This window comes from Mesoplodon densirostris, chromosome 18 (assembly GCF_025265405.1).
Source record: "Mesoplodon densirostris isolate mMesDen1 chromosome 18, mMesDen1 primary haplotype, whole genome shotgun sequence".
NCBI classification, from domain to species: Eukaryota; Metazoa; Chordata; class Mammalia; order Artiodactyla; family Ziphiidae; genus Mesoplodon; species Mesoplodon densirostris.
Window position 1 is genome coordinate 2377117 of NC_082678.1, and position 20995 is coordinate 2398111.

The following is a 20995-nucleotide window of genomic DNA, read 5'->3' on the forward strand; positions in this document are numbered from 1 at the left end:
CACAGGGGCTGGACAGGCCTGGAGATGGTGAAAGGCAGATTGGGTTTGGCTTCGAGACATTTCCCAGAGGGTCGCCTGGCCCCCCACTCCCTGCAAACCTGAGGCCTGCACCCCTCGTTTCGGGAGACAGCCGATCTTTGGCCTCCCCATTTCTGGGTGGCTTTGGGCAAATCACTGCCTCTCTCTGGGCCTCACTCTCCTGTTCGTAAAATGAGGGGGATGGACTAGATTTCACCCCCCTCTTCCAGCTCTATCAAACCTCTGGTCCTCTTCATGTTAGGCCAGAGGGGAGGGGCGAGGGGGGAGGGGGGATGAGGGAGGTTTAGGCCACGAAGGTGCTCCCTGGTTCCCCAAGTTCACAGTGTAGAGCCCACGGCTCTGGTTCCTCAGTCTCTCCCTCTGAGTCTCTGGGACCCTGTCGCGCCCTCAACACCATCTCTGGTGTCAGCCCCCCATATACGACAACCTGCTAAGGTGGGAGGGGCTGGCCCTCCTAGAAGTTGGGGGAGAAGGGGGCAGGCGGCCTGAGATGGCGGCAGGGCAGGGCAGGGTGGAAGAGGAGGCAGGAGCCCTTCTGGCGCTGGAGAGGGAGTGTGGTCGGAAGCGACGGGGCCGCGCAGGAGCAGTGACAGGGCTGTGGTCTGGGGGCCCGGGCTCCGAGGCCCTGCCCAGAGGCGCGCAGCTCTGACGCTGGCCTGTGGGGTTGGCTGGAACATCAGGCTTCGGAGTGTGGGGGCAGGGCAGGGGCTCCCGGTCCGGCTCACACCGGGGACGTGGCCGTGGACTCGCTGCACAGGCTCTCCACAAGGTCGGCTCGCTGGATGCGGCGCAGGGCAGCCAGGAGGGTGTCAAGTGTGGCGCTGTCCTGGGTGGCCCAGCTGGCCAGCAGGGCGCGGACCGGGCAGGCCTCCTGGGTGAAGGAGTCTATGTGCTCAGGCTGGTAACCCAGCTCACCGGCCAGATGCCGCCAGGTGTCCCCCGCAGAGCCACTGAGCAGCTTCTCCACCTCCTCCCGCTTGGCCAGCGGCAGGCTGCTGTAGAGGCCTCCGTCACCCTTGAGGGCTGCCAAGAACCCAGGGGGAGTCAGGCACTACCCGCTGGACACCCTTTCCCCCACAGTGGGAGTGGGGGCCTGGAGTAAGTAAGACCCAAGAAGGGCTGAGGCATTTCTCCTCCCGATCTGGGGAGGACCTGAGGGTCTAGAAGCAGAGGGATGCCCAAGATGCAGTCCTGGATGTGGGCAGGGCTGTGGAGGCACCTGGGGGATGCTGACTCACGTCCCTTCCTCACCCATAGCTCCAGAACCATCCCTACCACCTAACCTCCCTGCCCACTAACCCCGCCCCCCACCACCTCTCCCCAGAAATTAATCAAGGCTGAGGAGACAGGACTTCTGGTCCCAGACTCAACTGCAGCAAGTGTACTGGAGCTGGGCCACCAATTAGGGGACATAATTAACTACTTGTTCCCCAGAAGTCCTGGGCAGGAGGCTAATTGCAGCCACTTTGGGGAGTGATTAGCCCTGGGGGACAATTAGCTGGATGAGTCTAGATGCTCCGATTTGTCAAAGCTTCCGTTTCCCAAGTCATCCCCACCGGAAAGGGCCTCTCCTACCCAAGCCCTCAGCCCGCCTCTCCCATCCTTCCACACAGTGGCCCGCAGCCAGCCCCTCTGCAGTCCCTCCTATAGCCTAAGCTTAACCACCACTGTTCTCCCTGCCTCGCCCCCCGCCCCGGCTCGCCGCCCGGCCCCACTGCTTACCCTGGCCTGCAGCTGTCTGTGTGTGGGACTGCTGGTCATGCAGGCTCTGGCTGTCCACAGAAATGCCGCTGTCGCTGTGCAGTTTTTCTCCCTCGGGTGGGGGCGTCTGGTTCACCGGCCGGCTGTTGGCTCCTTGCTTGTTCTGCTTGCAGCTGTTCCACCTGGAACCAGAGGACAGCCCCAGTCACAGGGCTGAGGGGCGCACGGGCCATGCCACTAAGGTATCTGTGCTCTGGCGTGTGGGTGCCCAGGGGGTGCCCGTCTGTAACCCTGCACGGCACAGGAGGCTCTCCTTCCTCTACCTATCTGCCCCTGGCCCACACCGGAAACGCCGTGAGGGCAGAGAGGCACCCAGGGTGCCTCTTGGTGTGTGCGGCCAGTGTTCAATAAATGTCCGTGGGATGAATGGTGCACAAATAAATGCCTTCCCCAGAACTCCACTTTTCCCAGTCTACCCTTCTAAAGTACTCCCACGTGTGTGCAGGGGTATGTACACGGATTCCCTCTGCTGTTATAAGCAATAAGAAAAAATGAAAAACAAAGCAAATGTCCATCGATAGGAGACTGGTTAAATAAATTATGATCCACCCGTGTTATTGAAGGAGCAATTATAAATCATCAGATTATCTATATGCTCTGAGGAAAGCTCTCCTGAGGGAGATTAAGTGAAAGAGTAAGTTGTAGAATATGTATAGTGTTATCACATTGGTGCTTTAAAAAAACAAACAAACCTGAGTGTGTATGTATAGGTTTTCCACACACGTGTCTATAAATGCATAGAAAATGGCTGGAAGGGATCCATTCCAAACAGATTCCCAGGAGGAGAGGGGTAGGATTTGGGGAGATTAAAGGAGGTTTTACTACTTTTTGCTTTACAAGACATTGGTCTTCTTTGCATTTTCCCAAATAAGCACGTTATTCCTTTGATGATTTTTTTCTTTTAAAGAATGGAAAATGCACTTCAACATTTAAAATGCTTTCTAGGACTTATCTACATCCTGGATTTCTGGATATGGGTGCCATCAGATCCCATGTGGGCCATGGGAAGGAAGAGATACATGCACACACACGCACAGGTAACGGGGTTCAGGGAATGAGGACACAAGCTGTTGGTAAAGGAAGCTGTGTGTGCAGGGAGGCAGGTGGGGGAGCAGCATCGGGGTGGGGAGGCGCCGGCACCAGGACAGGACAGGGACCGTCCCCTTCCCTACGTCCTGTTGACCCGCCGCACCCTGGAGTGGGGAAGCCGATGGTACGTGAGGATGAGCTTGGTTTGGGGTTGAGTTAGAGGAAGAGTGGGTGCGTTTTCAGGTCATGGTCGCAGCAAAGCCCTCCTTGAGGGTAAAGATCTGGCCCCCTGGCTGCCGTCCCCCCTCTCACCTCTTGAAGGCGATGTAGGCCACGAGGCCCACCACCACAGCAGCCAGGATGGAGCAGTAGACAGGGATGAGGTTGTCGGCGGTGCCTGGGGTCACCACGGGCTGGGAGCTGCCCGTCACTGTGGTCACCACGTCTGACACCGTGCTGGTGACGAGCTCTGGATCTGGAGGTACCTCGGGCTCCTGGGTGCTGGGGTCTGTGCTGTCTGAGCCCTCCGGGGGCGTGGCCCGTGTAATCCAACGGCCAGGGATCTCTGGGAGAAAGGGCTACAGGAGTGAGGGCCCACTCCCCCCGCCCCTCTCCTATGTTCTGACCCCCCGAGCTTCTCCCCCAGCCCCCTCCTTGCCCCAGATGCTTGTATGTCCAGCGGCTACACACAGGAGAGAGGGCTGGGATTGGTTGTACGATGTCACGATGGTGGAGAAGAGCCAGGGCCTAAGGATCAGGAGCCCTGGGTCCCCTTCGGCTCCGTCACTGACTGGCTGTGTGACTCTGGACCAGTCCCTTCAACTCTCAGGGCTTCAACTTCCCCATGAATGGGGATATTAAAAGAGACGGTCTTGGGGCCTCCCTGGTGGCGCAGTGGTTAAGAATCCGCCTGCCGATGCAGGGGATACGGGTTCGTGCCCCGGTCTGGGAGGATCCCATATGCCGCGGAGCGGCTGGGCCCGTGAGCCATGGCCGCTGGGCCTGCGCATCCGGAGCCTGTGCTCCGCAACGGGAGAGGCCACAACAGTGAGAGGCCCGCATACCGCAAAAAGAAAAAAAAAAAAAAAAGAGACGGTCTTTAAGTTCCCTTCCATCTTGGGTATAACTGTGATCCTAGAATTCTACTCTGCCTACTCTACTCTGCCTACCCTGGGTACCCAAAAACCCAGCATGAAGGCAAACACACAAAGAAGAGAGTGGGCCCTAGGACGCCTCCAGCTGGAATCAGGCTAGGGAAATGTAATTTCTCTGGCCACAGGTTGCCCCAGTGGCGCCAGTCACCCCTGTCCTAAAGAAGGATGAGGGTAATCAGGTCTGGCAGAGAGGTACCTTCCCTGGCACACCCCCCCCCCCGAGAATTGGCATCCAGCCTCCTTTCTAGTTAGTCTCTGGCGTCCTGGCTCTAGGCTCGGGCAGGGTGGGGAGGTGCCCAGCTGGCTTGCTCCCCTCTAGCTGGTCCGCGGATAGCGGCTTAGCCTCTACTTCCTGCCCTGCGTGGCCCCGACGCCGTCTGATCTTGCCACCCGGAGATGACAGTGTCAGGCAGCCCAAACCCACTTGGGAAGGTCGAGGACTGCTGGTGGAGAGAGGGCCCAGAGCAGGCACTGCCACTGCCTCAGGGGACGGAGACGGCCCTGCCACCCGCCTAGGCTCTCCCATGCCAGCTGGGCACTGCCAGCCTCCCTGGCAGGGGACCCAGCAGCCCCTGGCACAAGTGGGTGGGATTTTCCATTCTGCCACCCCGCCGGGGGCAGCACCTGGGGTTGTGGGCTCTGGACGGCCTGGGGGTACCTGTCTGGGCAAAGCTGCCCGCCCCTTCCTTCCTCGCTGCCCGCGCCTGGAGCGGGGAGGGAAAGCAGACAGGACGTGCTGACGGGGTGGAGGCGGGCACTGTGCTGCCCAGCTCCGCCTCGCCTGGCCCCCCGTTTGCCCACCCAAGCTGGAGTCGAAACTGCCCACCGGTTTCCTAGGCCTCCTTGGCTCGAGGCAAAGATGCTTCAAAGGCCCCCGTTTTCAGCACATTCTGAGGAGTAAGGTCCCCACATGTGAATCTGGAATCCATCTGGTTGGCATTCGGGAGGGGGCTGCCATCTGCTGCCCTATCCCACCCCTCCCCCATCTCAGTCCTGGGAAGGAAGGCGTGGAAGTGGTGGGGCACGGAGTGGAGGAAACACAGCCCTCCTTCTGGCAGCCCCAGACAAGGCGCTGGCCCGGGGAGGGTCTTCTCTCGCCCGGCTAGGGGACTGGGCCAGCTGGAGGGGCAGCCTGAGCCCCGAGGCTAAGGGGACAGCTCTGCTCAACTGACCCGAACCCAGAGGCTGAAGGCATGGCTGGGTGGAGGGTCACTGAAAGCAGGCATCACAGAGATTGGAGAGCCGTGGGGAAGAGCTGAGAGATGGCCCAGGCTGAAGACAGCGCCTTCCAGGGCGCTTTCCCCTCATCTCTCCGATCCCCGCCGTGTTTGGGGGTGGGGATGAGATCCAGATGTGGCTGTGTCCACTAGCATTCCAACCCACTAAGCCCTGGCAGGTCCTGACAGCCGTTTCCAGAATGGGAGCTGTCAGACTTGGGGGTGGAAAGAGGGGCCAGGTTACTCCTCCGAAACCCAATTCTTTTTGCTTGGGGAGGGGGGCAGGTTCTGCCCCCAGGGTGGGTGAGTCACCATGTTGACACCGAAGCGTTTATGCAAGGAAGTACCCTGCAGTGGAGGGGAGGGGGGCAACCAAGCCACCACAAATCAAATTCCATTTCCTGAAATGTTCCCTCTGCCCTGGAGCTGACATTTGCCCCTTCAGAGGCTAGAGGGTGAGGGGGAGAGGGGCAGGGATAAACGCACCTCTTCAGGGCGGCTGGGAAAGTAGAGTGTCTGGAAGGAATGTGTGGACGCCAAAAGGCGGAGCCCACCCCTCCCCCAGCCAGTACCTTTCTTTGCTCTAACCGCACCCCTAAGTCCCCCCCACTGGCTGGTGCGGACTTGCCCACAGAAGCGTGCCACCCACCTGCCTGCTGCAGGCTGCTGAAACTCCCTCCCTGCTCTGCCCTGCGCCTGACGCCACTTGCCTGTCTCCTGGCCCAGGGCAATGGCCACCAGAACCACCACGCTCTGCACCCCACTTCTCCACCCTGACCCCACATCCCAGTGCAGCAAGCTTCACACACATACCTGGCCTCAGCCCAGCTTACCGGCCCTTTGCACCCTGAGCTCCCTGCACCAGAGATCCCAGGATGTGGAAGGCAGGCATGGGTGTGTCAGACTGGAGGCTCCCCACGGCAGGGGATCTACCTCTCCCATCCAACTGGGGGCTGACGGAAGGCAGAGGCTGTGCTGCCCCCACCAGAATGGGGGGATCTCTTGGGAACTAAGTGCTGGGACTGCGTCTCCCTCATCAGACTGGGGGGCAAAGGCTGTCTCTGTCCCGTCCAGCTTAGGGCTCCTGAAGGAGGCACTGCATTGCCTGCTCAGAGTGAGAGCACCCTGAGGGTTAGGCCCCAAGGGGAAACAGCTGAACGGGTGATAGGAAGTAAAGGCATTGTCAATCTCTCCCCCAAGATGGATGTCACCAACCAGGGACCAAAACGGTTCTGCCCTGACTGCCACAGTGCTTCCTCCTCCCATCCCAGGAACTGCCCCTTCTGGCTAAGGCGGGCACACCCAGCTCCCATCCACCCAGGAAGCTGAGGGCCCTCCATGTGCACCCGCCTCACCCTCGGGCTCCCAGGCCGCAGGCTTGCTGTTCCCCTTCTTTCTCTGTCCCAAGGCCCCTGTCCGCACGACCTCCTTACTGTTCCCTGGGTCCAACCTCGTCCTTGACTAAACTGTACCAGTGACTGCTGACCCCTCCCCCACAAGTTGAAGTGAGCCAGCCCCCCTCCCAAACCCACAGCAACGGTGGACACCGCGTGCAGCGAGGAAACTGAGGTCCAGAAACTGAAGTGACCTCCTTGACGTCGCTCAGATAGTAAGTGACAAGGCAGACTCCATCCCAGGTCCCAGAGCCATAAGCCACTATGGGCCTCAGAGACAAAAGGTCCCAACTCCTGAGGGTCCTCAGACCCCTTTCTCCAGTGCAGAGAGTCTGCCTCAAGGATCAGACATGTCCTATCTGTGCTCTGGACCCGGAGGCCACCTTCGTGCCGCTCATCTGCCACCCGTCCAATTCCCAGCCGGCAGCCACAGATTAACAAAGCCCTGGAAGATGAGTGTGGCCTGGGAGGATGAGGATGGCTTAACAAACAGCCCCAAAGGGTAAACGGTGGAGAGGGTCCACTGGTGGGAAGGATCGGGAGGGTGTCCACTGGCCCCTCAGGCCACGGCAGACCCTTGCGGACCCCGGGGCGCCCCCCATCCCCACCCCGCAGCCCCGACGCTCACCCTCGCACTCGGCGTCGGCCCAGCGCGTGCACTCGCGCAGCTGGCGCTCAGTGTCCTCACACACCGTGCAGGGCAGGCACGGGTCCACGTGGTTGGCCTCGTCGGAGTACGTGCCGTCGGGGCACTCCTCGCACACGGTGTCCTGCTTGTCCTGGCATGAGAACACGAGCCCCGAGCCCGCCTCGCACACGCGGCACGCCTCGCAGCGGCCCGTCGTCTCGTCCTGGTAGTAGCCGTAGGCGCAGCGGCACACGGCGTCGTCGGCCTCCACGCAGGGCGCCGACATGCTCTGCAGCCCCACGCACTCGGTGCACGGCTTACACGGCTCCGTGGCGCTCACCACGTCCGAGAAGGTCACGCCTGAGGACAGACGGACGTGCGGGGGGAGCCGCGCCCCGAGTCTAGCCGCTCGCCCTGGGGGCACTTGGGGCGCAGGGGCTGGAGGCCTTCCCGCCCCATCCCGGGACACCCTCGTTCTACCGCGCCCCCTCGCTGACTCCCCCGCTGTTCCCTCGGGGCCGGATCCCCGGTGTGTGAAAGCAGGTGGCACCCGACTGGGAGGCAGGAAGCGGGCCAGGAGCCCGGTGCTCCAGGCCCCGGAAGCTTTGGCCCTGAGGTTTCAGCGGGTAACCCAGCTGGTGCCAGTAAATTTCTTGGCAGATTCTCTTAGAGAGTTCCCAGCATGATTAAGGCATAATCTGAGCGTGGTTCCCACCCAGCCGTCCCCGCAGGCCAGAGTGAAGCTGTGAACCCAGCCCGGGCAGCGCCGGCCTTCACCAGGCAGGCTCCCACCTCAGCTGCCCTTTCATTCCTCTCTGCACGGGTGGGGGCTCAGGTGTGGCCTGAACGGGAGTGGCTAGGGTTAGACAACAGAACTTCCCACCCATGGCGCTACCCCAGCTGCTGAAGGGCTCGGCTCTAGAGGGCAGGGATGGGACTCCTGCAGGAGGGACTGAAGCTAGAAGGAAGGGAGGACTTGCAGACCTAGCCCTCTGCTCTTTCAAAGGACGTGAAGGGAAGCCCCCAAGCTCCCTCTTGATTCAGGCTCTCTTAACTAATGGATGTGAGCTCCAGAATAAGGGGAGGGATGCCAGGGTCCTCTCCGCCTTGTGCAAAGAGTGGGGAAGGCACAGAACCAGATCTTCTCCACCCCTCCCAGCCCAGGGTGGAGAACTCCATGCCAAACGGAAGCCAAGAGGATGTATCCTTGCTCCAATGGCAGGAAGAGCACAGATTTAGAACCTGAGAGCTGGGGAGGGGGGATTGCTCAGAATATGGAAACAGAGGTAGAGAGATTGGGATCCCAATGGAGGGAAATCGAGGCTTGCTGTGGGGATCCTAGCTTAACTTTCTTTAACGCCATCAAGAGACAAGATGGAGCACAGGGTCATTATCTTGGAGGCTGGGGTTGGAACTGCAGAAGCAAAGAAGGAAAAAGTAGAGAGAAGTAAAAGGGGTAGCAGTTGGTGGGGGGAAGAGAAGAAAAGACAGAGATGGGCCTGGAGGAAGACTTCAGTTTCAAGTCAGTTCTGGCAGAGGGACTCCTGGGTTTCTCTTCCTAGGCATCAGGCAGATCTGGATTCAAAACCTGCTTCCATCACTTTATTAGCTGTGTGACTCTGGGTGTTTTACTTAACCTCTCTGAGCTTTTTTCTTTCTCTGTAAAACAGGGAATAAAGTCTCCACTCACAGGGTTGTGATGAGGAATAAGTGAAATTCCTCAGTAGCACCTGACACACAGCAGGGATCCTGTAAAGGTTGGGCCCCCTGGGGTGGGCAATGATCAATTCAATGCACTTCAGTAGCAGGGATATTAGTCAGACATCCGAAAGGACTTCCAAACCGAAACAGCCCAGGCAGGATGTCCAATTTATACCAGAGGCTCCTATCTGGGTGGCATGTGGCAGCAGGGGTGGGTCTAGTCACACGGGAGGGGAAGGGGAGGACCCTGCCCATGGGAAAATACAGAAAATTAGCAGCAAAATCCTGGGAGAGGGTTTTAGGGGGTGGGAAAAATGTGGTCTTTTTTGGGCAGAGAAAGAAGGCAGGAGCTTAATGGGTTTCCTTGTGGAAACGTTTTGAGGATAGAGGGAAAGTCTACTGGGGTCTCCATCCCATAAAGCAGACTTGTAAAGGCAGCCTGTTAACACAGCTGGGGTGCGGGGAGGGGGGTGAGGGGGAAGGGGGAGGGAGCATTCCGAGCTGGTCTCTGCTCCTGTCTCCCCTCCCCTTCCCCGGAGATGCCCTCTCTCAGCCTCTTCTATCCCACCGCTTGTTTTGACAGAAGGGACTGGGGTCCCATCCTGGGAGACTTAGGCTCCAAAGAGAAGACGCCCTGGGCGGAGTCTAGGAAATAAGAGAGGCAAACGTGGGAGGTTCCAGGGCAGCTGATGGTTGGCCAACCCTGCTCTGGGGTGGAAAGGAACCCTGCTAGGCCAGGACCAGGGAGATGGCCAGATGGCAAGGTAGCAAAGGCATTATGGGATGTCCAGCCTCCCTCCCTGGCATCCCTCTGCTGGGGGATGGAGTTACAGGATCCACTGGTACAGAAATAGGAAGAGTGTGTTTGGGACACCGAGGAGTCGGGGCTGCCTGAAGGACAGATAGGCTGTGTGCAGTGAGGTGCCTCGAGGTAGCGGTGGTGGCGGCGAGGCATTCAAAGGTAAGACAGGCTGGCGGGGGTGTTCAGAGTTCCCAGTTCCTGTAGCCTTGTCCCCAACATGATTAAAGAACAATCTGGGTCGAATTCCCACTGGCCCTCCAGGTGGGCATTGAGTGCCAGGTAGAAGGCAGGATCTAACTGTCAACAGGAAAGGGTTCCAGAAAGGGCCCATGGCCTGAAAACAACAGAGGGGGCGGAGTGAATCCAGCAGAGATGAGACTCCTGAGTCAAGCGCAAAGAATTTCAGACCCCAGACCTGCCATCTTTCTGCCTCCCTCATCCAGCACCTCTGGAAGATGGGGTTCTCTGCCCTCCCCAAGGAAATCCCAGGTAGGAATCGCCACAGCGCCCCTCCCCCCTCTCGCACCCGACATCCGCCCCCAGTAAGGACAGCCCGGTAGTGCTCCAACCCCCATCCCTGCTGCGTGGGGAAAGCTCTGCTTCCTCGTCAGAGCTGGAGAACAGTTGGGGGTGGGGTGGGCGGGGAGGGTTAGCCACACCCTCCCAGGATCCCCCAAGGTCAGTCTCCTGGGCAGCCAGGATGTGATCCTCCTCCCCTCCCCACAAACGCACCAAGGGTAAGTGGCAGCCATTGATTCTGCAGTGCAGATGATATTTTTAGCTGGTCTTAGCATCAGCTACCCCTCCCTCCTGGCCACACTCTTCTACCAGGCCTCTCTACTTGGGGGCTGGGAAGGGGCACAGCCTGGAGATCCCCCATCTGGTCCCCCTCCTCCCTCTGCATACTTCCCTCATCCATTCTGAGCTTCCCCTCTCTGCCTCCTATGCTGGGTCAGACCCACTTCTGGCACCCATACGGTTGTGGGCAGGAGTCCCTGCCAGGGCGCAGGGCACTTGTAAGGCCTCTACTGGGCATGCCCTCCAGCCCCCTCGCCCTCCCTTCCATTCCGCTCCCCTCCCCCCACCGGACACCCTATACTCACTGTCCAGGCAGGGCTCACACACGGTCTGGTTGGCTCCACAAGGCTGGGCCACGCCCTCGCCCAGGTTGCAGGCTTTGCAGCACTCACCGCTGTGGGTGTACAGGCCCGTGGGGCACACCTCCTTGGCATCTCCAAGGGACACCTGGGTGGAGGAAGAGCAGAAGGTCAGACTGGCAAGAGAAAGGGGACAGGGTAGACTCCGAGGGAGCAAACACCCCCTCCTAAAGCCTTCTATTGGAACCACCTGGGCTGGGATGAGCTCACCAGGGAGGCATTTGGCACTTGAAAGCTGATGGGGAAGAAAGGCAGTGGGGGACAGCACGCCCCTGCAGGCTGCTAGGGGTGTGAGATCAGAGCTTCGGATGCTGACCTTCTGGAAAGTTCATCTTGGGGTTACAGTAACTCCTGGAATCCCAAGGATACACCATGTGGGAAAGGCAACCTGAGGCCCAGCAGAGGGCCTTTGGGCAGCGGTCAGGAACCAGCAGGCAGGTTGCAGCTCGCACAGGGCTCCCAGCCAAGGGGGCAACTAGAAGCTGAAATCCAGCCCAAATGCCACTTGCTAAGGTGCACACCTCCAGGGATGCGTCTGCCCAGAGGGGCGTCTTTTTCTATCAAAGTCTAGCAGGGACTCGCCCTTAATTCTACCATTCCACATGTTAAGTATCAAATGGGAGGTGTCCCAGAACAGAAGCAGAGGGGTGGGACCTTGGGTTCAAATCCTGGTTCTGCTCTGCGAGTTCTGACCTTCTCTGCTTTCCCGCTCTGAGCCTTCATCTCTCTAGACCGCTAGAGATGGAGACAGCTCAGGGCCAAAGCAAATGACCAGCCAGTCATCAAGAGTCTGGCGCCAAGACGGGAGAAAAGTACGCCTGTTACCAATAATGAGAAAGTGGCTGCTCTCACCACCCAGCAGCCCTGCTCCCCCAGGGTTTGACTTCCAGCCACCAGCCCTCCCCTCTCCCTGCCCCCCATGCAGCCAGTGGGAACAGCCCTGGAAACTGGGGAAAGGAGAATCAGATTCCTGCCGCCGAGGCATCTTTGCTCATGGATGGAATGATTTAGCACCAGATTCCCTAGAGGGAGGGGTTGCTGGCAGATTGCTTTATATTTCTGTTCCTTAAAAAAAAATCTTAATGTCTAATAAAACTCCAAAGCCTGTTTCCCTGGCTCCAGACCGTGTAGCTCCCATTTGATGCTCAGAGGAAGTATGGTCTCTTGGATCATGGGACTAGAGGGAGCTGTAAAGGTCATTTTGGGCATTTCTCTGCTTCCATGTTGGCCAGATCATGGCCCCAAACACTCCTTTCCCTTCAGTCCTCTCAAATATCCTGAGGTCTCACTAGGATTTGGTGGAGGCAGGGGGATGGACAGGTTGGATCAGTCTAGGAGGCAGCCTATGGTCCTCAAGGAACCGGTGGGGAGGGTGCAGGCAGCAAAGGAGGGGAACCTTGGGTGTTGCCACCATCTCCTCCCAGGTGGCAGGAACACAGTGCTGGGAACACCTGCAGACCAGAAGCCTAGGGTAGTCCCAGATACAGGCTTTCCCCCAGGAGGTGAGCAAGGTTCCAGTAAGGTCTGTTCAGATTTCTTTTCATCCTTCAGGGCTCTGCTTAAATGTCACTTCATCAGGGAAGTGGTCCTGTGGCCCAGCCCCTCCCTGATCTGACAAATCAGGTAGAGCTGCCCTGTCACATGTCCCCCCTGTTCACTCTTCTTGTCTGGTCTGACACTCTACAGAGTCCCCCACTGGACTCTCAGGTCCCTGAAGGCAGGGACTGTGGTCACCTCAGTGCCTGAGACGGTACCCGGCACATATTAGGGACCCAACATGTGTATTTATGGAAGTTAAGAACATAATACAATATGGCCTCAATTAACTAGAATTCCAGGGCCTGACTTTCTGGATACCTGAGTTTCTGGAAAGTCATGGCTTTGCTGTTCTTCTCACCTCATGTTTTTCACTTCAACCACGGGGGCTGCACCTTCCTCTGTCTCTGGAACATACCTTCACGGCTTCCCCATGACTCAGGGACTCAGTATTTACATCAGTGAGTATTCTGGGATGCAATGCAACGAAGCCCTGGGTTCTTTATCCCAAATGACCACACTTGTGTCTCCGAGTTCTCCTGTCAGCTTTTCTTCTAGTTTTCCTGCCTCCTCCCTTCCTGTCAAGGTATCAGTTTGCAGTTCTCGCTGCTGCCAGCGTGACCTGAGCTGCTCCTCCCCAGTCTTATTTATTAGGTCTAACTGAATTTTAGAAAGTATGTAACTAGCCCTGGGAGGAAGGTGAATAAAGTGGGTGTTAAGTAGTATCGGAACCAGGAGAGGGGACGTTCTCAGAGTAAAAAGTCTGCCTTCCTCCTCAGCTGCCTTCATTGCTCTGAATCCTGGTTCATAGCTTAGAGCTGGGTGACCTGGGACAGGTTTTGAATTTCTCTGTGCCTCAGTTTCTCCACCATTAGGTAACCATGACAGTACCTGCCTCAGAGAGTTGCTGGAGGCATTAAATAAATGAGTAAGGTGTTTACTCACTTTGGGACCCCTCTTTTCTCTTTTCCAAGGTCTTCTGTGGCTTTTGGCTGTGTTCCAGTTAGTTGAGGTCAGTAGAGACCTGGGCTCCAGATAACTGAGGCAATCTGACAGTGGCAGTTGTGGGCAGAGTGGGAGCCTCGCGCCAGCCCCTCTCCTCAGAGCCTGCTCTCCCTGCTGCAGCCTGTGGTCCTCTCTCTGCTCCAAAGTCTTGCACTTGGGAGTCCAGGCCACATAATTAGTAACCATGTGTTTCCTGTGCTTGTTTTGTTTTCTATTTCAAAACATTCCAGATCTGCCACTTAGTAGTATGCTACTTTGGGTAAATTCTCAATCTCTCTAAGCCTCAGTTTTCCCACCTAAAACGTTGGGTTGGTGATACCTACTGTTCAGGTTTCTGTGAAAATTAAAAGAAATAATTTATGCAAATCTGTCTGATGCATAGTTGGATTTCAATAAATGTTGGCTACCAAAGAAGTGTCTTTTTTTTTTTTTTTTTGGTGGTACGTAGGCCTCTCACTGTTGTGGCCTCTCCCGTTGCGGAGCACAGGCTCCGGACGCGCAGGCCTATCGGCCATGGCTCACGGGCCCAGCCGCTCCGCGGCATGTGGGATCTTCCCGGACCGGGGCACGAACCCGTGTCCCCTGCATCGGCAGGCGGACTCTCAACCACTGCGCCACCAGGGAAGCCCCAAAGAAGTGTCTTGTCTTAGGGAGAGTGAGCTGCTGAGCCTGGGGGGTAGGTAGTGGGAGAGGAGAGTTGAGCCATCCCCAAACAGGGGAAACCATCTCAGAGTAGGGGGCAGGATAGAAATGAAGAGAGACCCACCAAGAAGAGTCTGAAGAGGGTATGGGGACCAAAGTAGGATGGAGAACTGCTAACTAATTCAACTACTTACTGAGCACTAAACTAAGAGTTTCCAGTGAGACACGGTCCCTGACTCCTGAGAGGAGCCACAGTCCCATGAGGGAGAGGAAATATCACCCCGAACAACTGCTCCAGAAGCTGAGGAGGAAAGGCTTGAGGGATTGCCTTCATCCCCTCTCTGACAGATGTGGAAACTGAGGCCCCAGAGGTCATTCTGCTAAGTGACCTGATGCACCAATCTGGCCACACCCTCTATTGGTCCAAGTCCAGGCATCTTGGGAATCAGGGAGGGTGACTAGGATTCAGGCTAATTGCTCCAAAATGATCAATTTACCAAAATGATAGGCACATTTGCCTGAAATTTATACTTATTACACTTATTCCATTTTTTAGAATGTTTGCAATTTTTTGGGGGGGTGCCATATCCAGGCTTTCTAGAAACTAAGGTGGAAATATCCTTCAGTTAATTGACTTTTTTAAAAAAATAAGTAAATTTATTTATGTATTTATTTGGGGCTGCATTGGGTCTTCATTGCTGCATGCAGGCTTTTCTCTAGTTGCGGCGAGTGGGGGCTACTCTTCGTGGTGCGCGGGCTTATTGCTGTGGCTTCTCTTGTTGCAGAGCATGGGCTCTAGTCACACGGGCTTCAGTAGTTGTGTCAGGTGGGCTCAGTAGTTGTGGCTCGTGGGCTCTAGAGCGCAGGCAGTAGTTGTGGCGCACGGGCTTAGTTGCTCCGCGGCATGTGGGATCTTCACGGACCAGGGCTCGAACCCATATCTCCTGCATTGGCAGGCAGATTCTTAACCACTGCACCACCAGGGAAGCCCTGAGTTGACTTTTAATAATTAATTTTTAAAAACTGGACAAAACAGAAAATACACCAAAATAGTTGAAAGAATTTGAAACTATAGGAAGGCTTCAGTGTGATGAGTCCTATCCATTCACAACAGCTTCAGCAAAAGGTTCCTTAGGTGAATGGAGTCATTGGCCACCATCATGGGGCTGGCGAGTTTCCAAATATGCAAAGGGTCTTTTGAGACCAATGCAAGCCCTGGGGAGGCACTGGCACATGCCCCCCACTCGTTTAGATGGGGGGGATTTGGGGTCGGAGACAAGAGCTAATTACTGAGGAGGAGGGTGCATGAAGACTTTGAAAGGGGGCAGGGGTCTGAGTGGGGGGTGAAAGGGCTCAGTTATAAATTTGTGGTGCCAGGGGCATAGGACACGATCTAACCTCCAGGTCTAGTGGTGGCTCAAGGCCACGTGTCCTTCCGTGATCTGGAAGGTTGGGCGGGGGTATGCCTGAGTAAACTCCAAGCCAAGCATCTTGGATTCCAACAAGGGTGCCACCACACAGTAACTGGGAGAGCCTGGTTTCGTGCCTGAAGGTATGGGAGATTCAGCTCCCTCAACTGTCCAATGGGAATAACTAGATTTACTCTGCTGGGGCCTTATACGGATTAAATAACACAAGAGAAATTACCCAGGGCAGTGCGTGGCACACGGTAGGCACTCAACCAGCTTTATTATTCCCGCTTCCCCACCCCGCGCCCCCAGGGAAGAATCTAGGCGCGGGAACGGGACCAGTCTGGTACAGCGGGGCGGGGACCCCTTCCCTCCCGGAGTCGCCTCCCCCACCCGGCCGCTCCCGTCCTCGCGTTTGCTGCCCTCGCTGCATCCCTATTAGGCGCATTAGCCAGCCCGGCGGCTCCGGTTACAGACGTCTGAATGACAAAGTGCCTCCATTACCGGCGTGGCCCGCCAGCCGACCCGCCGGGACGCGCTCTGGTTTCAGCACTCTCGCCGCGGCCCAGGAAGAAACTCGGACCGCTGCGGTGCGCAGCGCCAGCCCATAGACAGCAGCCCCGCGGCAAGGCGGAGGCGAGAGCCGCAGGGGCTGCAGGCGACAGATTCTGCGCCGGGTCCACCTTCCCGAGCCCCCAGACCCTCCACCCCCAGATCCCCTCCTTTCTCGCCTTTTCTTTATTCGGGGGGCACTCTCCAGCCCAGATCCGGAGCCCATGCCCTCGCCCCTCCAGGATCCTCACAACTGGCTGCCCCAGTCCCCCCTCCCTGCCCCCCCACCCCGCCCCAGCCGAGATGCATCTCTAACCCGCGGCGTTAGTCAGCAAACGTGCCCGCAGTCACTCCCAATTCTCCGGACGAAGCCGGAGGTACTGCCACCCCAGGGAAACCAGGCTGAGCTTCGGGGATGGGGCTAGCGCCCGGAAGGGGTCTCTGCCCATCCCAGCCCCCATATTCCGCCGGCCTGACTCTGGGGCTGGTGTCACGCCCGCCCGCCGCCGAGACACGCAGCTCTTATCCCGAGCTGGAACGCCGGGCTGCCCCTTAAGAGGTACGGGGAGTACCGAGCTGGGAATCCGGTGAGGGGCAGTCTAGCTAGGATTCTGTCTCAACTCGCTTGTGGGATCTTGACCAATTGGTTTAATCTCCCAGAGCCTCAGTCTCCTTGTCTGTCATGGGGATTTGGGGGCGCAATGTTCAGATGAGAGATGAAGACGGCAGGGAGAGTGAGGACACTTCCTCCACTGCCAAACCTTCCAGGGCACTCCCTTCATGGCCACACAGCGGGTCACATCTCCTGAATGTCTTGTCAGAACCACCGGGCGGACTTCGATGCTTACGAGGACCCACAGTCCTTTGCCGAGACAGAATCCGAGGCGCCTGAGCGCCTCCGTCTTGTTCGGTGCCCGGCGTCCTTCATCGAAAGCTGGGCGGGGCGCGGAAACGGAGCCAATCATCAGCGCGGCGCTCGGGCCGCTTAACTGGGGGTCTGGGTGGCGGGTGCGGCGCGCAGCCCCAGTCGCGCGGGGAGCTGCGAGGGTTCAGCCCTCGCGCCGCAGCGCCCCCTGCGGGTTGCCTTCGCCTGCGCGACCCCCGGCTGCGCGCTGCCGGGACCGTCCCCGCTTTGCGCGTCCCGCCTCTCTGCGCCCCAAGAAGTGGCGGCGGCGAGAACCCGTCGGACGACGCCTGCTCCGTCCCATCCGGTCCGCGGCTCTGCTTCAAACCGCGAGAATAGGTGCGTAGGAGGAGCCCACCAGTTGCGGGGGAACCCGGGAAGCGGGTTCGCCCCGGCGACGTGGGCAGCCCCTTCCCAGCCTCGGACCCCAAGCCGCAATTCCCCGACCCCGCGAGGCCGCGAGAAAGAGCGCGCGACACGCGCGGGAAGCAGCTGTGCTTCTGCTCTCTCTTCTCGTCCCACTGTCTCTTGGCGGACAGGCGGGGCCCGACCACCTTAGGGTCCGCTCTCCCTTCTCCGTCCCTTCATTTTGCTTCCACCTCTCTACCTCCCTCGCCGTCGTCCCTTTTCTGCCGTCCCTGACCCACTTCTCTCTCTTCAACAGAGAGAGCCCCCCTCCACGAGCCTCCCCCTCCCACGCCCCTCCCCCCATTGTCTGGCCGGTCCTCATTGTCCGACGCCCGGTCCCCTTTGCCTCCAGTCCCTCCACCCTCCTCTTACATTGTTCCATCCCCTCGTCCCCGGTTCCCCACCCCAACCACACTCTCTCCTCACTTCTCTAGTTCCCGTCCCATTCCTCCTGCTTCTTTAGCCTGGGTTCCGTCCCACGACCCTCCAGAAATCAAGATGCTCAGGGGGAAAGTCGCCTCGAGCTCCCAGCATTCAAGCGCCCTCTTCCGAAGAACCCAGGCATCCGAGAGCCCCACGACTCCCTCCTGAGACCCCTCCCAGCTCCTCCACACACACCCCCCATGGTACATGAGGACCCGCATAGGTGCGCCCCTCTTGTCAGCATCTCTACCCTGAATCTCAGGGTCGCCTCTTCGTTCTGAGAACCTTAGGCGCTCCTCCGTGGATACCGGCATCGGAGCTCCTCTCCCGCCATCCACCCCCAGCATCTGGGATCCCAACGCTCTTTTCTCTTTTCCCTCGGGAAAACCTGAACTCCTTGGGGTTCCGGTCCCTGGAAAGGGAGCGGACTCCCCTCCGGCTAGCACTCACCCCCAGGAGCAGCAGCAGCAGCAGCAGCAGGCGCGGCCCGTCCATGGCGCAGCCGGCGGCACCTGCCCCCATCGCCCGCCTCCCGCGGCAGCGCTCGGCTTCCAGTTCAGCCCTCTCCGCGGAGAGACACGGCTGCGATGCGCTGCGCTGCGCTGCGCTCCAGCGCCCGGGGCCCAGACCTGGCGGAGGCTCGGCTCCCTTTGGCTGCTAGCGGGAGGTGCTGGGAGAAGCCAGTGCGTCGGCCCCGCCTCCTCCCCGCCCAGCCCGCCCACCCCCCGGAACCGCGCCCGCCCTCCCCGCAGACTCCGGGAAGGGAGCGGAGGGAAGGGAGAGCGTACGGGGAAACGCGCCCGCACGTCCCGCTGCCGCTTCCCCGCGCGTCCCGGCCCTCAAAGCCTCTCCCCCACCCCGCCCCGCTACCTGGCGCCCGGGGCGCGCTATTGCGCGTCCGTCCCGCATGCTGTGGGCTCGAGTCGTCCCCACTGCGGCTCCCTCGGGCTGCGGCCCCTCGCACGGTTCACTCTCTTGCCCATCTTCCCCTGCCTCCGGCTTCAGCTTCTTCCCCGGTGCCCTGCTCCCTACCCAGCCTTTATCAGCAATAATGCCCACTGCCCGCCCGCCTTTCATCTCCTGGTCTATACCCCACCCCTCCCTCTGCCCCAGTGGGGGGGTTCTCTCTCTGCAGAGGCCTAGGGGAAGGGGAGGGGAGGGGTAGTAGATGGCCTGACCCCGACCGCACGCAGCGGGGACATTCAAGGTGGAGACCATCCCGACATCATGTGAATTCTCAAAAGGTGGGTTTGAAGGGGTCGCAGGTGCGCACACACACACAAAGGAGTACACACACTCCCAAGCTCACATGTATATGTGCTTATGCATTCACCTATGCCCACACCACCCTCACGCAGTCCTGTAGACCCGTGCATTCTACACCTGCCTGTGCACATCCACACTCATCGCCCATGTGCTCATAACATTCAGACCTATGTACTCACCTACACATTCACACATACACGTGTATGTGTGCAGTCACCCCCTCGCAAGCCCTCACACGTATAGTCTCTCACACAGTGCACACACACACATTCAAGAACACACACACACTCATATGCACACACCGATGTATCGTCAACAATTTGCCTTCACTAGATTGTGTTTCCATTAGCTGATGAGTGCCCTGCAGGCAGGGACTGTGGTTTCTTATCTGAATGCGTGGTACACAGTAGGTGTTCAATAAAGGTCTGTAGAAGGGAATAAATGTAAAATTGGTTGGATGGACTCACATTCATGTACCTGTCCATGTACTATGTAGGCATCCCCAGGACCACATTCACCAATGCCCTAGAAACCTTGGCAGGTCCAAATCATAGGCCCTGGCAACCCAGAGAGTGCGCCACCCGTCTTTCGGTGGGAAGCTTTTCCACCTCCACCTTGATGCTCCCCGCCTGCCTGTCCCCACCCTTTCCTGGTTCCCAGACCGGAAGGCCTTGGAGCACAGAGCTTTGGGGCGGGGGGTGGGGGCAAGTCTACAAAGCCCATCCCCTCACCCTGATCTTGGCCAGGTGTGGACCTCCGTTTCGAACTGAAGATAAAAGAAGTACTACCCTCCCACCTTACGGGAAGAAGAGGGAGATTAAGACACGTGTGAAGAGGGCAAGCTTGCTGCTGGTAGGTGATTTCCCAGATTAGCTGAAGCTAATGCATCCATTCCTGGGGGGAAAACCTCTGTCTGCCCTGTGAATTTCTTTCCTGTGTAACCAACAAAGTCCAGTGGATATCCCAGAAGGGACAGGTAGACATCACTGTGGCCTTGACCATGAGCGTGAATTAGCCACCTCCTTGACTGGGCATAAGAGGCCAGGCAGCGAGCCCCTTTTCAGAAATCCCTGAGGATTCCCTCCTCCCAGACAGGGATTGCCTCTAAGCTGTCTCCTCCTGCTGCTTTTAGAGCCCTGCCTTTCCTCTCAGGGGCAACATCAGTACTAACAGCAGTGTTGAGCTGCTTCATACCAAGGGTGTCGACAGTATGGCATTACTTTAAATACTCCTGTTATTACTTTACGATCCCGGTTACTATGATTGCCAAGGTTATGCAGCTCAACGCAATTTAATATGACCCATGCCACCGTGCCTGGGCCCGGGTTATTAATAATTTCCGTGGTCTTGATCATTTAAGCCTTTCTCCAACAATTACAAACAGCAACTGTTACTATTATTAGCAGGATTTCTATGATGAAGCCCCAGCACAGGACCACGATGTAATGCTGAGTGCTGGTGGGGAGGCAGCTGTGAGTTGTACAGAGAAAAGAACACTGAACGGAGAGTCAGACAGGCCTAGCCACAGATTCCTACACCTCCCACCCCACTACCCCCACATCAATGACTCCTGCATGGGCTGAGGTTACATCATCTTTCTCAGCCTCAGTTTCCTCATCTATAAAATGGGAATTTAAAAAAATCTATGTTGAACGGCAAATAAAGTTCATCAAAGAAGAGACTCAATCCCCTTCATTCGACATGTGTTTATTGAGCACCTACTATAGGCCACACCCTGCTCTAGGCCCTGGGGATACAGCAGTGAACAATAGCAGCTGCCTTCAGGGAGCTGACGTTCTAGCGTGTTAGTGACTTGATAGGAAGGATTATTTTATCATGTGCCCTTAGATAGATGGCATGGCTGTGACCAGAGTGCTCCTCTGCTGGGACCACCACCATCACAGTCTCCCCCATCGTCACCATCACAGCCAGACCAGCGCCACCATGACCACCAGCACCACCACACCA

The 20995-nt window shown here is 57.8% G+C and overlaps 1 protein-coding gene across 1 annotated transcript; it reads right to left on the reverse strand.

The window, feature by feature from the left end:
* Positions 1–760: 760 nt before the first annotated feature.
* On the reverse strand, positions 761–18283 carry NGFR (nerve growth factor receptor). The gene is made up of 6 exons (XM_060082516.1): positions 18212–18283; positions 10829–10970; positions 7223–7582; positions 3142–3394; positions 1762–1922; positions 761–1062 (listed from the first exon to the last, which is right to left on the reverse strand). Exons 1-6 carry the CDS (start codon positions 18281–18283, stop codon positions 761–763), a joined length of 1290 nt encoding a protein of 429 aa, XP_059938499.1.
* Between the last annotated feature and the right edge of the window lie 2712 nt (positions 18284–20995).

Coding starts and splice junctions, on each gene's coding strand:
- NGFR (XM_060082516.1), bottom strand. CDS start 18,283: ATGGGGGCAGGTGCCGCCGGCTGCGCCATGGACGGGCCGCGCCTGCTG. Junction 1,923..3,141: donor GCCTACATCGCCTTCAAGAG/GTGAGAGGGGGG, acceptor CTCTGGTTCCAG/GTGGAACAGCTGCAAGCAGA. Junction 1,063..1,761: donor ACAGACAGCTGCAGGCCAGG/GTAAGCAGTGGG, acceptor GGTTCTTGGCAG/CCCTCAAGGGTGACGGAGGC.